The following is a 17,695-nucleotide window of genomic DNA, read 5'->3' on the forward strand; positions in this document are numbered from 1 at the left end:
TTGCGGAGCATTTCCAGCAGGACAATCGTTGTTTCCCTTGATGACACAACAATTACAAACTATATAAACATTGTTTGATCTTTCGTGATTAGCAGAAACACATTTCGGTACTACTAGCGAACAGTGGTCCCGGTGCGTGCACTCGCACATCCGCGCTAGCTAGTCGTAAGTAGTCGATCCTACAACGACTTTTTAAACCTAACCCTAACCCTAAAACCTAATTTTTTTACCCTAACCCTAAACCTAATTGTTTAACCCGAACCTTAGTTTGTTTATAAAAATAATTTATTTACTTAGTTTTAAAAAATTATTTACTTTGCTCGAAAAATATTATTTCATTTTCTTTGATATGTATTCAGCCTTGAAATACAAACATACGCGCAAGTCGTTGTAGGATCGACTACTTACGACTAACTTCTGCGAGTGCGCGCACCGGGACCACTGTTCGTTAGTAGTACCCACATTTCTAGGGCTCACACATATAGACCCAACATGCTGGGGTCTGTATGTGTGTTGGTACTTGGTAAAGTTGTCGAACACGTACGTAAACAACGACCCCAGAACACAACAGAAGAGACCGCATAGAAACAACATGCTGAGCACCCCGAATGCCTAGAAAAATTCTGAAGTAGGTATCATAGTACAACTGTATCAGGCACGAAATTTTATTCTGGACTACGAGACATATTTAATATACTCTGAGCCTATAGAATAGAGTCGGAAATTATCTAGTTCGCCGAAAACCGCATTTTTTCTTCGGATTTGTATGTTTTAAACACAGGAGATCACGATTCTGCAAAAAAAAAATATATATTTTTCTTTTGTTACCTGTTCACGCCTTTGTGTGTATATATATATATATAGAGATAGATAGAGAGAGAGAGAGAGAGAGAGATAGATTTGAAAGTGATACCAAATAAGTGAATTAGTGGAAATTATATTTATGCATAGTTGTGATTCTGTGATGTGTAAACCTGAAAAAATCTTGAATCCTAAGTCAGACGAAAAACAGAGGAAGGGGAGAGCATTGGGAAAAAGTGGATTTTTTTAAATATCATAGTCTATCGCAATCTCAGATGTTTAAAAAAAAAAAACGCGCAGGAGTGGCTGTGTGGTAAGTAGCCTGCTTACTAACCACACGGTTCTGGGTTCAGTCCCACTGCGTGGCACCTTGGGCAAGTGTCTTATACTATAGCCTCGGGCCGACCAAAGCCTTGTGAGTGGATTTGGTAGACGGAAACTGAAAGAAGCCTGTCGTATATATATATATGTGTGTGTTTGTCCCCCCAACATCGCTTGACAACCGATGCTGGTATGTTTACGTCCCCATTACTTAGCGGTTCGGCAAAAGAGACCGATAGAATAAGTACTAGGCTTACAAAGAATAAGACCTGGGGCCGATTTGCTCGACTAAAAGGCGGTGCTCCAGCATGGCCGCAGTCAAATGACTGAAACAAGTAAAAGAGAGAAAGAGAGAAAACTGAAAAATCTTGGGAAAGCAGAGAGGCAAAATTTTATTAAAACTCAGTTTTTGAAAGTAATTTTTTTTTTTTTCGCAGAATTGTAATCTCTGATCTTTAAAACATGTAAATCCAAAGAATTAACGTTTTTGATAAACTATATAATTTTTGACTCTGTAGGCTCACTGGTATTCTTATTGTCATCAAATCTGCATTTGAGACCAAGCTAGTGATAAAGGCCCGTTTAAATGTTATATTCTGTGGTTTGTCTTTTTATATCATGTAATTTGCTATGATTTTGTGATAGAAATAAATTAACCATCATCATCATCATCACGCCCACTTTTCATGCTTACATGACTTGGACAGAATTTATTGAGATGGATTTTCTACAGCCAGATGCCCTTCTTGTCACCAACACTTATGTTTCCAAGGTAACGTTTCCCCCAGAGTCGCGTAAAAACCACTCTTCAAATGCTGGGTGATATGCTGTGCTGGGAAGACCTGTCAAGCTAAGTGAAATCATAGCCAGTGCCATCTGACTGGCACCCATACCAGTGGCATATAAAAAGCACCGTTCAGGTGTTGCACCTCACAGAGGCAGTGACAGGTGAGTGAAACCTTTGGCGATACGTCGTGCTTGTGTAGATCTGTCAAGCCAAGTTAGATCATAGTCATGGCCGATGCCATGTCAGTGGCACCCGTGCTGGTGGCACATACGCAGCACCCACTACACTCTTGTAGTGGTTGGTGTTAGGAAGGGCTTTCAAGTGTAGAAACCTTGCCGAACCAGACTGGAACCTGGTACAGCTCTTCAGCTTACCTTTTTCAGTCAGATCATCCAACCCATGCCAGCATGGAAAGCAAACGTTAAACCACGATGATAAGGGTGATGATGATGAGACATGTTTTTCACAGAACACTGGGGATGAAAGACACTGCTTGCATGATGGTGACACTCATTTACAACTATCACACAATGTCGAGGCAAGGGAGCAATGTGATGCACACACACACACATCATCATCATCATTGTTTAACGTCTGTTTTCCACGCTAGCACGGGTTGGATGGTTCGACCGGGGTCTGGGAAGCCAGGGACTGCACCAGGCTCCAATCTGATCTGGCAGTGTTTCTACAGCTGGATGCCTTTCCTAACGCCAACCACTCCGCAAGTGTAGTGGGTGCTTTTTACGTGCCACCGGCACAGGTGCCAGGGGAATCTGACATCGGCCACAATCGGTTGGTGCTTTTAACGTGCCACCGGCACGGAAGCCAGTCAAGGCGGCGCTGGCATCGGCCACATTCAGATGGTGTTTTTTATGTGCCACCGGCACAGAAGCCAGTCGAGGCGGTGCTGACATCATATATATATATATCATATTTTCCAGCATACACGTCAAATGGTTAACTTATATACGAAGATGACTTTGGAGGACCCCAAAATGACATGTGAAATGCAGCAGAATCTGGAGAGTGAGGATGCTGGGATGATTACACTATATACTATGCATACTTGAAAATGCAGTGTGTGAGTGTGTATGTGTAGGCAAATCCGAGAACAAAAGCAAACAACAGGAAAAACCAACAAAAGTCAATTGGACGTACACAGTGAATATATTAGAATGGAAAGCACCATTCGAATGTGATCGTTGCCAGCATTGCCTTACCGGCATGTGAAAAACAATATTCGAGCATGGTCATTGTCAGTGCCACCAGACTGGCTCCTGTGCAAGTAGCATGTAAAAACACTCACCACACTCATAGAGTGGTTGGCGTTAGGAAGGGCATCCAGCTGTAGAAGGTTTTCCAGATCAGATTGAACCTGGTGCAGCCTCTGGTTCACCAGTCCCAGTAAAACTGTCCAATCCATGCCAGCATTGAAAGCGGACATTAAACAATGATGATGATGAAGCTCTGTGAAAGTTTTAGATAGTAAAATAGGAGTAGAAATGACATTCTGAACATGGCTCTTTGTCGGATAGAGGAAAAAAGGTGGAAGGAGCAGAAAGCCCAAGAAAAGCACGTATGTTGTTATGTATCAACATATACATGATGAGTTTCTTTCAGTTTTTATCTACCAAATCTACAAATCCATTCACAAGGCTTTGGTTGGTCAGCCTAAGGATGTAGTAGAAAACCCTTGCCCAAGGACCACTTAGGAAGCAAAAAATGAAAATTGTGGTTGGCGTTAGGAAGGGCATCCAGCTGTAGAAACATTGCCAGATTGGATTGGAGCCTGGTGCAGCCTCCTGGCTTCCCAGACCCCGGTCTTTATGTTCTGAGTTCAAATTCCTCCGAGGTCAACTTTGCCTTTCATCCTTTCAGGGTCAGTAAATCAAGTACCAGTTGTTTACTGGGTCAATCTAATCGACTGGCCCCCTCCCCAAAACTTTCGGGCTTTGTGCCTAGAGTTGAAAAGAATATCCTTGGGTCTATGGAAAAACTCATTTAAATAAAAGGGGTCTTTAGTAGTGAAAAGGTTAGGGACCTCTGGACTATACATCATTGTTTACATAACCAGTTTCCTGATAAGTGACACAACTATATTCTGAAAGTTAAATTTATGGGTTTTATTGGAGCAGACTTGGATAGTCAAATGTTGTCTGTCCTTTGGCATTCAGCTTACTCTGTCAAATGTGATGCGTTTTTATTCATATTGTTTTGAATTAATCATGCATTATCTTGTAGCTTTGAGGTTTCAATGGTATGATTGTTTATTTTTAGAATGACATTGTAGGTTAGGTGTGAAAGGCTGGATCTGGTCAGTTTGAACATAGAACAGGTAGGACAAGATGTGGCTAGTTTAATTGCTAAATGGCAAGATATTCAAATTGATGTCTTTAAATGAAGCTGACCAATCATAAATAATTGGCCTTATATTTTACATATGGCGTAGTGGTTAAGAGCACGGGCTACTAACCCAAGATTCCAAGTTCGATTCCGGGCAAGACCTGAATAATAATAATAATAATAACATTGAAAAATACCTTAGGAATGAGAACCCAGGTTTGAAATTTCTCCAAAATACCTGATGAAGGCTGGAGGGTATATCAGCCGAAATGTTGTGTTAACAACAAACAAGATGAGGACATATATCCGTCGAATGTAAATAATATTGTTAACTCTATTTTAATGGGTTTTTTTTAATTGTATTTCAGGAAATCTCATATCATGAAAATATATTCCTACATATTGAAATGAAGATGATCAGATTGAAACTATGAAGCTGTGTTCATTGGAATTTCAACACCAAAGATTTTGACAGATCTTGTGAAAAATATGAGGAGAATTTCACTGAGAATTTTGTAAATTTGGTAACTTCTGCCACAAGCTATCATACTTTTATGAATATTTTAGTTGATTTGTAGAGAGAAGCATGAGCGCAATGGAAGGCAAAAAGGTAAAAGTGAAAACACAATTCCGTTGTGAAATTTGTGATAGAAAATTTTCCCGAAATTCACAACTCAGTATGCATAGAGTGGTTCATACTGGAGAAAAACCGTACAACTGTGACATTTGTGGTAAATTATTTTCAAGACAAAGTAATGCAAATCGCCATAAGGTGGTGCACACTGGCAAGAGACCCTACATCTGTGATATCTGTGGTAAATCATTCCATTTAAATAGTATTTTAAAAAGACATAGAATAGTTCATTCGGAAGAGAAACCACACCAATGTGATATTTGTGGTAAAACATTCTTAAGAAAAGAGAGCGTTACAGATCATAAAGTAATCCACTCTGGAGAGAAACCATTTGAATGTGATATTTGTGGGAAAGCCTACTATGTGAAGAAGAGACTACAGCGCCATATTATAGTTCATACTGGAGAGAAATCTCACCAATGTGACATCTGTGGTAAAATATTCTTGTACAATAGTGACTTAAAGATACATAAAATGCTCCATATTGTAGAAGAGCCATTCAAGTGTGAAACTTGTAATAAAACTTTCACAAATAATAGCGACTTGAAAAAACATAAAATGACACATAAAGGAGAGAAACCTTATAAATGTAAGATTTGTGGTAAAGCTTTCTCAAGAAAAGACCGATTAACGATGCATGATAATGCTCATGCAGAAGAGACGCACCAGTGTAATGTTTGCAGTAAGACATTCCTAAGTCATTCCCTTTTAAAAGATCATAAAATTGTTCATGTTAGCGAGAAACCATACAAATGTAACCTCTGCATTAAATCATTTTCACACGACCGTAGCTTAAAGAGACATAAAATGCAACACAGAAAAGAAGCGCTAGCACAGTAGTGTGAAATCGGTGTTTCAGAATTCTTGTCTTGTGGCTACCTAAACATATTCCAGGTCATCGTTGCCATCGTTACCAATGTTGCCTTACTGGCACCTGTGCCGGTGGCGCGTGTAAAAAGATTCGAGCGAGGTCATTGCCAGTACCGCCTGACTGACCCTGTGCTGGTGGCACGTGAAAAGCACCCACTACACTCTCGGAGTGGTTGGCATTAGGAAGGGCATCCAGCTGTAGAAACTCTGCCAGATCAAGATTGGAGCCTGGTGCGGCCATCTGGTTTGCCAGCCCTCTCTCAAAATCGTCCAACCCATGCTAGCATGGAAGGCGGACGTTAAGCGATGATGATGATGATGATTAAAACTGTGGCCATCAAGGATGACCATGGTAGCATGTATCAGGTTTTTGGTGATTGCTTTAAGTGTCCGTGTAGACGTGGACATTCTCTTGGATCTCCAACTCATGATCTAGTGGAACATCCAGTATGTAACATCTGGAGAGAGAAAGAGTTGGGCTTGCACTGAGCTGGTACTTTATTTATTGTCCATGAAAGAATGAAAGGTAAATTTTACCTAGTTTGGATTGGAAATCAGAGTGCAGAACCAGGACAGGTACCACAATGCATTCTACCTGATGTAACGATGATCAGTCAGCCTGTTGGCTGTTTTATTCCAGTTTAGGTAAATGTGATATTTGTGACATAAAAGTTATTGATAAAAAAGTTTTTTTCTTTCTTTTTTGTGAAGTTTGTGATAAAACATGCTTATATAAATTGTGACTTTAAGACAACAGTATATAAATCTATGCAGAAGAGAGTCCACACTGTTGTGACTTTTATAATGGAGCATTTCAGGTGTGAATATGATTTAATGAACCACAATATAGGTGAAACTGGAGCAAAGTCAAATCAATGTGAAATTTATGGTAAAAACCTTCATGTATTGGGTTGTCTGGAAAGTTCGTGCCGATTTATAGTAGCTTACCTTTCAACTTATTTTAGAACATGGTTGAGTCCATAAAATAGGATTTTACTACACCTCCATTTAGAGCACAGTTTAAGCTATCTTTTCGTGGAAGAAGGTTTATGTTCCTATAACCTGTGTTAATTCTGTAACCCTTTAAAATGGAAGATACGAAAATTCATTTTCGGCACTTGGTGCTTTGGGGACCAGACAAAAATTGCTGCAGCTCGGCTGGGATGTGTTACCCCACCCTCCATATTCACCCGATATTGCTCCTTCGGATTTCCACTTATTCAGGTCTCTGCAGAATAGTCTTAATGGGAAAAATTTCAATTCTTGGGATGACGTAAAAAGATACCTTGATGAATTCTTTGCCATGAAACCACCTCAATTCTGGGAAGAGGGTATTTTCAAGTTAAAGGAAAGATGGAGACACATTGTGCAACAACATGGTTCATATTTGGTTGATTAAAAATGTAATGGCAAGTATTTATTGACCTTTTTCTTTCCTTTAAAAATTGGCACTAACTTTCCGGACAACCCAATATAATATATGAAGAAAATCATGGTTAACAAAGCATTTTTTTCATGCATAAGACAAAATATATATGAATTTGAAATTTCTGATAAAACATTCTGACACAATAGTAATATAACAAAGTACGCATCAACCATAAAGGTGAGATGCCATATCATGATATTTGTAATAATTCATTCTGGTATAATAATTATGTTTTTGTTACTTAATAAAATAAAAGCATTAGTAAAGATTACACAAGTGAGAAGTCATTTAGATGTGAAATTTGTGGTAAAACTTTCCGGTTAAATAGTAATTTGAAGAAACATCATTTAATGTGCTAATTACTTAATATACTCATGAGACAAAAATATATGAATGTAAAATTTGTTAAGAATATTCTCATACAGTTGTTCTTGTAAAGAAAGCAGCATTGTAAAAGTTTGTTTAGCCTTTCACCTGTCCGTGCTTTTTTTCATATCTATAGTTCTTGTTTCACATGTTTTGTGTAATATGAAACTTTCGTTACATAAGTCACAAGTTACTCTCTCTCTCTCTGTCTCACTATAACCTTTCATCATCTGATACAAGATCACCTCCTCCAATGCCCCCTCCCCCCTTAAAAGATTTTTGTCTTGCAAGTACTTGATGACCCTGTCAGTGTAGGTGTCACTTAAAAGCACCCAGTCCATACTGTGAAGTGGTTGGTGTTCAGAAGGGCATCCAGCTGTAAAAATCCTGCCAAAGATGACCTTGCCTGGGGTGGTGTCACATAAAAAGCACTAAGTCTACTCTGATGGGTGGTTGGTGTTAGGAAGGGCATCCAGCTGTAAAAATCCTGCCAAAAGTCACAGGAGTCTGGTGCAGGCTTCGGCCTGGTTGGTTCCTGTCAAACCTAGGACATATGAAAGGCAGATTGTTTGATGCCTATGTATGAATAGCTATGCTGCATGGCAGTGAAACGGGGTATGACAGCCAGGGACATGTGTAGGCTTGAACGTAATGAAGCCAGTATGCTTCGCTGGATGTGTAATGTGAGCATGCATAATATTTGACAGAGTGTAAGTATCCCGAGGGAAAAGTTAGGCATAGGATGATGATGATGATGATCCTTTTGGGATCGATAAAATAAGTTGAGCAGTAGGGCCAATGTAATCTACTTACTCCCTTCCCCAAAATTGCTCCCCTTGTGACAAAATTTGAGAAGATTATATATGTGAAGTGTGGCTGTGTGGTAAGAAGCTCGCTTCCCAACCACATGGTTCTGGGTTAACACTTTAGCATTCAGATTATCACTCTGTCAAAAGTAATCATTATTTATTCACATTGTTTTGAATTAATCATGCAGTAGTTAGTAGCTTTGAGATTTTAATGAGCTATCTGTTAATTTTTAGAAGGCTATTTTAGGGTTAGTGTGAAAAGCCAGATCTGGTTAGTCTGAGCATAAAACAGGTAGAATATTTTGGCCAAATGTGGCCAGTTTAAATGAAGAAAAGTAAAGGACATGATTTTACTTAAAAGATACAGATACAAATTAATACAATTCTTTAATATATATATATATAACAGGCTTCTTTCAGTTTCTGTCTACCAAATCCATTCACATGGCTTTGGTCAACCAGGGGTTATAGTGGAAGACAGGTGCCACACAGAGGAACTGAACCCAAAACCATGGTTGAGAAGCAAACTTCTTAACAACACAGTCACAACATATTATATCAGCACTTCTTAAACTATGGGTCACAACCCCATTTGGGGTCGTAGAAATTAACTTCAAACACTTGAATTTCAGTTTAAATGGATCTTTGGAGATATGCTGTGATTGAGAAGACCCGGTAAGTAAAGCAAGATCACAGCCATAGCTGATACTAGTGTCACATAACCAGCCTATTTAAGTGTCCCATGGAACTGCCGGGCAATACGCTGTGCTTAAGAAGATCTGTTGGGTCGAGTGAAATCATAGTCATGGCCAAAGCTAGCGCCGCCTGACTGGCACCCGTGCTGGTGGCATGTAATAAGCACCATTCTAGCATGGGTCAATGCCAGTGCCACCAGACTGGCTTCCGTGCTGGTGGCACATAAAAAGCACCATTCAAATGTGGTCGATCCCAGTGCCACCTGACTAGCTCCCATACCGGTGGCACATAAAAAAAACACCCGCTACACTCTTTGAGTGGTTGACATTAGGAAGGGTATCCAGCTGTAGAAACTTTGCCAGATCAGCCCTCAGTCAAACCGTCCAGCGCATGCCAGCATGGAAAGCAGACATTAAACAATGATGATAATTTCAGTTTACATGTTATTTCGGAAATGGCATTACATGTTCTTTTGTTATTTAGCACCAAATACCTACGGGAAATAACTTTTTCAGCTTTAACCCTTATTAAAACCAAATATCGTTCAACGCTGTAAAACATAGATGCTTTACGTCCAGCAGTGTCAAATATTACACCAATATAACTCCATTTTTTATATGTACATTGTTCAGTAAAAAAATTATTTTTGTATTTATTTGAATGTTTTATTTCATACTAGCAGTATCGCCCGACGTTGCTCGGGTTTGTAAGGGAAATAACTATATAAGCATTTTAGAGAGTTACTTCCCTTATATAAAACCGAGTTAAAAATGCATTAAAAAAACGAAAAAATGATGGTAAATTTTTTTTTAAATCGTAGACTCATCGTAGATACGTGCTAATACCCAGAAGGGCTCGATATGAATCACGACTATAAGATACCCGCTTTTGGTTAAACTGCACCGCAAAATGTGGGAGTAGTTAGGAATCTAAATCGGAGTAGACAGACACACACACAACTTCAGTTTTATATGTAAAGATTTAATACCTGGGGTCGCAAAAAATCTCATAATGAAAAATGGGGTCACGAATGACAAAAGTTTAAGCGCTGTTGTTATTGTTGTTTGTTCATTCTCAAGCCTGGCTCATAAGGGCTGGTTTCCCGGTTTCATTGGTGTATAGGTTCCCCATCTGGACAGGACGCCGGTCCATCGCAAATTAGAAGTGTTGTACTATATGAATATTAAATGCATTAGTGCTTGACACAGTACAGCCAATGCACTGTCACCAAGCGTAACAACCACACACACAATCATGAAATATCAAATGATGACATATGAACAATTAGACTGACCTCTAGCTGTGCTCGTTGGGACACACTAAAATCTATATCACATTGTGGTGTGTGAAGAACAAGATAGCCAAGAAGGTAGAACTGCATTATCTCCCTTCCCCACCTGACGATTCAGTGATGAATCACAGGCAGGTGACAAAACCCAACATTAAACAGGTATTGCATTCACTACAACTACACTACTGTAATACAAGTCAATGAAAGGGATCAACCTATTAGAAATAGCAGCCAAATCTCCCACAAGTTACATCCTACCTGCAAGAAAAGTCACTAATATTAAAGAAATGATAAGGTACTTTAATCCTTTAGCATTCAGATTATCTTTCAGTCAAATTTAATGTTTATTCACAGTTTAGAATTAAGGTGGCACGTAAAAAGCACCCACTACACTCATGGAGTGGTTGGCGTTAGGAAGGGCATCCAGCCGTAGAAACATTGCCAGATCAAACTGGGCCTGGTGCAGCCTTCTGGCTTCCCAGACCCCAGTTGAACCGTCCAACCCATGCTAGCATGGAAAGCAGACGCTAAACGATGATGATGATGATGATCTTATATGATTGTATATTTTCAGAATGACATTGTGGGGTGAGTGTAAGAGGCCAGATCTTGACAGTTCAAACCTAAAACAGAATATGTGGGCCGGATACGGCTGGTTTAAATACTTTAATAGCATAGAAAAGATAATTTTCCCCCAAAGAATGCTTCAAAACATTACCATGTATCCGTATATGGGAAGTTGCTTTAAATATCAAAAACCATTTTTTTTTCATGACTATATTCTGCTGAACTAGGGGTGCATGTAATACACCTGTGTATCTTTTCTTCCATCGTATATGATATCACTTACCAGACCAGATGGTTCTGTCTGAAATGCCTTTTATCACAGATCTGCTTGAACCGACCTGACCTGGGGCTAAACAACAATAATATTTCACGTAGCAAAAACCAAAGTCTTAGTAAATAGGAATGTTGACAAATCACAAACCCCTTCAGGTAGATGGCCCTGCTCGATCTGTAGAAAAGGTGTGGGTAGAAACTCCATACGATGTACCCGGCGCAAGCTATGGACACATAAAAGGTGCAGCAATATCAAAGGAAGGTTAACCAGGAAGATAGTTTTTGTGTGTGGCAGATGCACAGGTTCAATAAACACTGAAGGTGTACAGAAAACAGATTCTATCACATGCCCGGGGGGAAAACTAGAAGTAGTTAATAGCTTCCGCTTCCTAGGTGACCAAGTCTGTAGTGGGGGTGGTTGCTCTGAGTGTAGCGACTGGAATAAGACTAGCCTGGGCAAAGTTCAGGAAGCTCCTACTTCTGCTGGCAACTAAGAGCCTCTCGCTCAGGATGAAAAGTAGACTATGATGCATGTATGCAAACTGCCATGCTACATGGCAGTGAAACATGGGCCATGATTGCAGAGGACATATGTAGGCTTGACAGAAATGAAGCTAGTATGGTTCGCTGGATGTGTAATGTCAGTGTGCATACACGAAAGAGTGTAAGCACTGAGAGAAAAGTTGGACATAAGAAGAATCAAATGTGGTGTGCATGAGAGACAACTGTGCTGACATGGTCATGTGTTACACATGGATGAGGACAGCTGTGTAAAGAAGTGCCACGCCCTAACTGTGGAAGAGGTAGACCAAGGAAGACATGGGATGAGGTGGTGAAGCATGAACTTTGAACACAGGGGCAATGACAGGAGACCAAGACCTCTGGAGATATGCTGTGATTGAGAAGACCCAGCAACTAAAATGAAATTACAGCCATGGCCGATGCCAGTGTTGCATGTCCGGACCATTTAAGAATACCCTTGATGCATTGGGCAATATATGCTTGAGAAAACCTGTTGAGTCAAGCAAAGCCAAAATCGTAGCAATGACCAGTACCCCCTGACTAGCTCCTGTTCCAGTGGCACGTAAAATGCATCATCCAAACATGGTCAATGCCAGATCCGCGTGACTGGCTCCCATGCCGGTGGCACGTAAAAAGCACCATCTGAACATGGTCGATGCCGGACTGCCTAACTGGCTCCCGTGTCAGTGGCATGTAAAAGCACCCTCTACACTCTCAGAGTGGTTGGTGTTAGGAAAAGCATCCAGATGTAGAAACATTGCCAGATCAGATTGGAGTCTGGTGTAACTGCTGACACCAGACCTCAGTCAAACTGTCAAACCCATGCCAGCATGGAAAGTGGACGTTAAACAATGATGATGATGAAGGAGGGCAAGCCGGCAGAAATGTTAGCATGCCTTTGCCTTTCATCCTTTCGGGGTTGATAAATTAAGTACCAGTGTGTACTGAGGTCGATCTAATCGATTGGCCCCTTCCCCCAAAATTTCGGGCCTTGTGCCTAGGGTAGATGGTGGCAAGCTGGCAGAAACATTAGCACGCTGAGTGAAATGCTTAACGGTATTTCGTTTGCCTTTATGTTCTGAGTTCAAATTCTGCCAAGGTTGACTTTGCCTTTCATCCTTTCGGGGTCGATAAATTAAGTACCAGTCAATCTAATTAACTGGCTCCCTCCCCAAAAATTTCAGGCCTTGTGCCTAGAGTAGAAAAGAATATTTCACATGCATATTTTTTCAATATAAATAGGTAACTGAATATAAAGCGTTCAAGAAATAATTAGCTATTTTATTTGAAAATACATTGAGCATTTGTTACTGTTGAAGAAACCAGAAATATATTTCATAAGTAATTACTGGTACTTTAGTGTTACTGCTGTCATGTGATAATGTAAAACAGAAGTTATAGGCTAATGAAACAATTAACTTTTCGGCATTCAGATTACTCCATCAAATGTAATTCTTATTTATTCACATTGTTTTGAATTAATCATGCAATATCTCAAAGCTTCAACAATTTGATGATGTAATTCTTTTACTCTTTTACTTGTTTCAGTCATTTGACTGCGGCCATGCTGGAGCACCGCCTTTAGTCGAGCAAATCAACCCCAGGACTTATTCTTTGTAAGCTTAGTACTTACTGTATCGGTCTCTTTTGCCAAACCGCTAAGTTACGGGGACATAAACACACCGGTATCAGTCGTCAAGCGATGTTGGGGGAAACAAACACAGACACACACACATATAATATATATATATATATATATATATATATATACACATACATATATACGACAGGCTTCTTTCAGTTTCCGTCTACCAAATTCACTCACAAGGCTTTGGTTGGCCCGAGGCTATAGTAGAAGACAAGACACTTGCCCAAGGTGCCACGCAGTGGGACTGAACCCGAAACCATGTGGTTGGTAAGCAAGCTACTTACCACACAGCTACTCCTACACCTATAATTGTATATTTTTAGAATGACATTGTAGGGTAGAGGTGAGAGGCCAGAACTGGCAGCTTTGAATATCTGAGTCAGGTACGGCCAGTTTAAATGCTAAAATATTGATGCAGTGTTTAATCCTTTGGCATTCAAACCAGTCATATCCATCCTGAATATGTTACTTACTCTTTTGCTCTTTTACTTGTTTCAGTCATTTGACTGTGGCCATGCTGGAGCACCGCCTTTAATCGAGCAACTCGACCCCGGGACTTATTCTTTGTAAGCCCAGTATTTATTCTATCGGTCTATTTTTGCCGAACTGCTAAGTGACGGGGACATAAACACACCAGCATCGGTTGTCAAGCAATGCTAGGGGGACAAACACAGACACACAGACACACACACATACATATATATATATATACATATATACGACGGGCTTCTTTCAGTTTCCATCTACCAAATCCACTCACAAGGCTTTGGTCGGCCCGAGGCTATAGTAGAAGACACTTGCCCAAGGTGCCACGCAGTGGGACTGAACCCGGAACCATGTGGTTGGTAAACAAGCTACTTACCACACAGCCACTCCTGCGCCTATAATGTTTAATGTTCTAACAGCCAGATCCTGCCTGTCACACACACCCTTCAATACCATTATAAAATATACAATCACATCATTAAAATTTCAAAGCTACAAAATAATGCACGATTAACTAAAACCAATGTCAATGAAAAATCAGTGCATTTGACAAAATAATCCGAATGCTAAAAGGTTAAACAAAGTAACAATGGTTTTAAGTCCCATACCAAAATAACAAGGGTCTCTTTACCCCAATATCTAATATTTACAGAGTCACTTAATATGTTTCTATGACCATATGGATGTACTATGGATCGTAAATAAAATACAAAATACATCACGAAATCGTATTTTTTGTTTGTAAAACATCATTTGTTTGCAGTTAAAACAAGTAAGCAGTTTGATTGGTCATGAGTTTTTGTTTTTTTCCCCTTTCTTTCATTTCTTATAAATTAGTTTCCAATTGATAACATTTTTTTTTTTTTTTACCAGAAGGATTTATCATTCATCTTTTTTTTAATCTTTTACTTGTTTCAGTCATTGGACTGCAGCCATGCTGGGTTTAGACACCTTGAAGGTTAGTTGAACAAATCGATTGTTTTTTTGTTTTTTTTTTCAAGTCTGGTACTTATCTAGCAGTCTCTTTTGCCAAACTGGTAAGTTATGGGGGATGTAAACAAACCAACATTGGTTGGCAAGCACGTGGGGGATGGGGGCAAAACATAAATACACACATATTTACATATACATACACACACACACATATATATACACACACACAGACATATATATATATATATACACACACACACACAATAGGTTTCCACAGTTTCTTTCAACCAAATTCATTGATAAGCCACTGATTGGCCCAGAGCTACAGTAGATGTACTGTGGGACTGAACTTGAACCCACAAGCTTCTTAACCACAGTCATACCTGTACCTATAACTTTTTTCTATTTTTGTTTGTTTTTCAGGAAATGTTACACATACACACACATACACACAAATAAATACCAGACAGTCATTTAGAAATAACTCTGTTCCAATGTAAATATATTCCAAGATTTCAATTCTTGGAATGTATATCTTGGAGTTTTGGTGACAGAAATCTTATTTAATCAGAACTATTGTATATAGATAAACCCATCCAGCCAGCCATTTTCTCCACCCAGTATTCCTGAGAGCTGTAAGGGTACAGTTCTCAGGCATCGCCTCTATAAGGTCCTGGGTTAACTAGGAATATATTCAGATCATAGATAGAGGGGTCCATTCAAAAAATATATCGCAGTCTTCACCCAATGCTAGTACAACCAGCAATAAGCCTGCATCTTGTTCTGAGAGATGTGGGGTGGAAGCACAAAGAACGTGTGTCCTGCGACCCCATAGCAAGTCCAGGAGAGAACAACAGTTAGTGGTCAGGAATTGGATTGTCACAACCCTTCTGGGCAAAGAGCAGGAACTAGTGGAGAAAACCAAACACTACTGGCTAGATATAGTCAATGTCTCCTCTACAAGGTTCTGAGGAACAACATAAAATTCTAACATGGCAGTCCTGGTTTAGCCGAACAATTATTCTGTGCTGATGATGAGAAATAACTCAGAAATCGTGATACACAGATATTGTTTTGAGCTGAGTGGGGGTGCTAGATTCCCTTGTTTGAACATATAAGGACACAAATCATGTCATATAGCCAGCTGGAGACGATGTCTCCTGCTGCTAAATTACAGCAACATTCATCCTAAACCAGGACTGCCATGTTATGTTGGCAAACAACCTTTACTCTAGAGTACTGTTGCTGAATATCTCTCATTATGAGATTTAGAAATAGTAATTTCCTAATAAAATTCTATACTTTTGTTCTATTGGTCTCTTTTGCTGAACCGCTAAGTTATGGGGACATAAACACACCAGTGTCGGTTGTCAAGCGATGTTGGGGGGACAAACACAGACACACAATCATATACACACACACATACATATATATATATATATATATATATAAAATCAGGGAAGGATCTAAAATATTTTTTATATTTTTAATAATAATTTATCTTTACTCGTTATTTCTAGAAACTTAACAAAAAGACAGGTGCAAGCATCACTGTGTGGTTAAGGAGAGTACTTTGTAACAATGTGGTTTTGGGTTCAGTTCTACAGCACAGCACCTTGGCAAGTGCCTTCTACTATATATTTCTTTACTACCCACAAGGGGCTAAACACAGAGAGGACAAACAAGGACAGACAAAGGGATTAAGTCGATCACATCGAACCCAGTGCGCAACTGGTACTTAATTTATCGACCCCGAAAGGATGAAAGGCAAAGTCGACCTCAGCGGAATTTGAACTCAGAACGTAACGACAGACGAAATACGGCCACGCATTTCGCCCGGCGTGCTAACGTTTCTGCCAGCTCGCCGCCTTTATTTTCTCATTATAGTGCCTTCTACTATAGCCTTGGGCTGAATAATGCCTTGTGAATTAATTTGGTCGATGGGAACCATGTGGAAGTTTGTTGTGTGAGTGCGGGTGTGTGCCTGTGTTTGTTCCCACCACTGCTCAACCATTCAGCTAAGAGACTGACAGGAAAAGCACCAGACTTTTTAAAGTATGTTAAGTACTGAGATCAATCTATTCCACTAAAACCCTTCAAGGTAGCGCTCCAGCTTGGTCACAGCCCAATGACTGAAACAAGTAAAAGATAAAAGATATTAAATAGAGGCAGTTTAGCGCGATTATCCAATTTACATTCTTCTTCAGTCTAAAACAGTGGTTCCTAAAATGGGCGGTACTGCCCCACCCCCGGGGGGGGGGTCCCAGTGGGGCGATAAAGGGGTAGCAATTCATGTAAAAAAAAACAAAATAATGGGTTCGTTACTCTATTACATGTTTCATGACTGTGGCTATGCTGGAGCACTGCCTTTACTCGAACAAATCGACCCCCAGGACTTATTCTTTGTAAGCCTAGTACTTGTTCTATTGGTCTCTTTTGCTGAACCGCTAAGTTACGGGGACATAAACACACCAGCGTCGGTCGTCAAGCGATGTTAGGGGGAACAAACACAGACACACAAACATATACACACACACATACATATATATATATATATTATATATATATATATATATATATATATATACGACGGGCTCCTTTCAGATTCCGTCTACCAAATCCACTCACAAGGCTTTGGTCGGTCTGATGCTATAGTAGAAGACACTTGCCCAAGGTACCATGCAGTGGGACTGAACCCCAGAACCATGTGGTTGGTAAGCAAGCTACTTACCACACAGCCACTCCTATGCCTATAGGTCAAGTTTTATTTGTGAAATACAGTTGCTTTGAATTTGCTTCAGAAAGAGGTCTATGTTTGTGATGGTTAGTTGGGATGGGAGCGCTAGGAATGTGGCCTGGGGTGTCAAGGGGCCGGCAGCCTGAAAAAGATTGGGAACTACTGGTCTAAAATACATTGTG

At 39.9% G+C, this 17,695-nt stretch overlaps 1 protein-coding gene across 3 annotated transcripts in view; it reads left to right on the forward strand.

Annotated features, from left to right (window-relative positions):
• The window catches only part of LOC115213108 (zinc finger protein 708-like), a 6,814-nt gene extending 375 nt beyond the window's left edge, over positions 1-6,439 (forward strand). Inside the window, exons 2-3 of one of the 3 annotated variants that reach the window (XR_004999794.1) lie at positions 4,621-5,783; positions 6,078-6,439. Coding sequence is in view for 2 of the 3 variants with exons in the window: in XM_029782034.2 (XP_029637894.1) it covers positions 4,839-5,726 (888 nt within the window). In the remaining variant the exon portion in view is untranslated. Of the gene's footprint in view, positions 1-465; positions 629-4,620; positions 5,900-6,077 lie in introns of those variants that run through there. The other 2 variants (XM_036504196.1, XM_029782034.2) reach the window with 2 other exon arrangements.
• The last annotated feature ends 11,256 nt before the right edge of the window (positions 6,440-17,695 follow it).

Source organism: Octopus sinensis, linkage group LG6 (assembly GCF_006345805.1).
Source record: "Octopus sinensis linkage group LG6, ASM634580v1, whole genome shotgun sequence".
NCBI classification, from domain to species: Eukaryota; Metazoa; Mollusca; class Cephalopoda; order Octopoda; family Octopodidae; genus Octopus; species Octopus sinensis.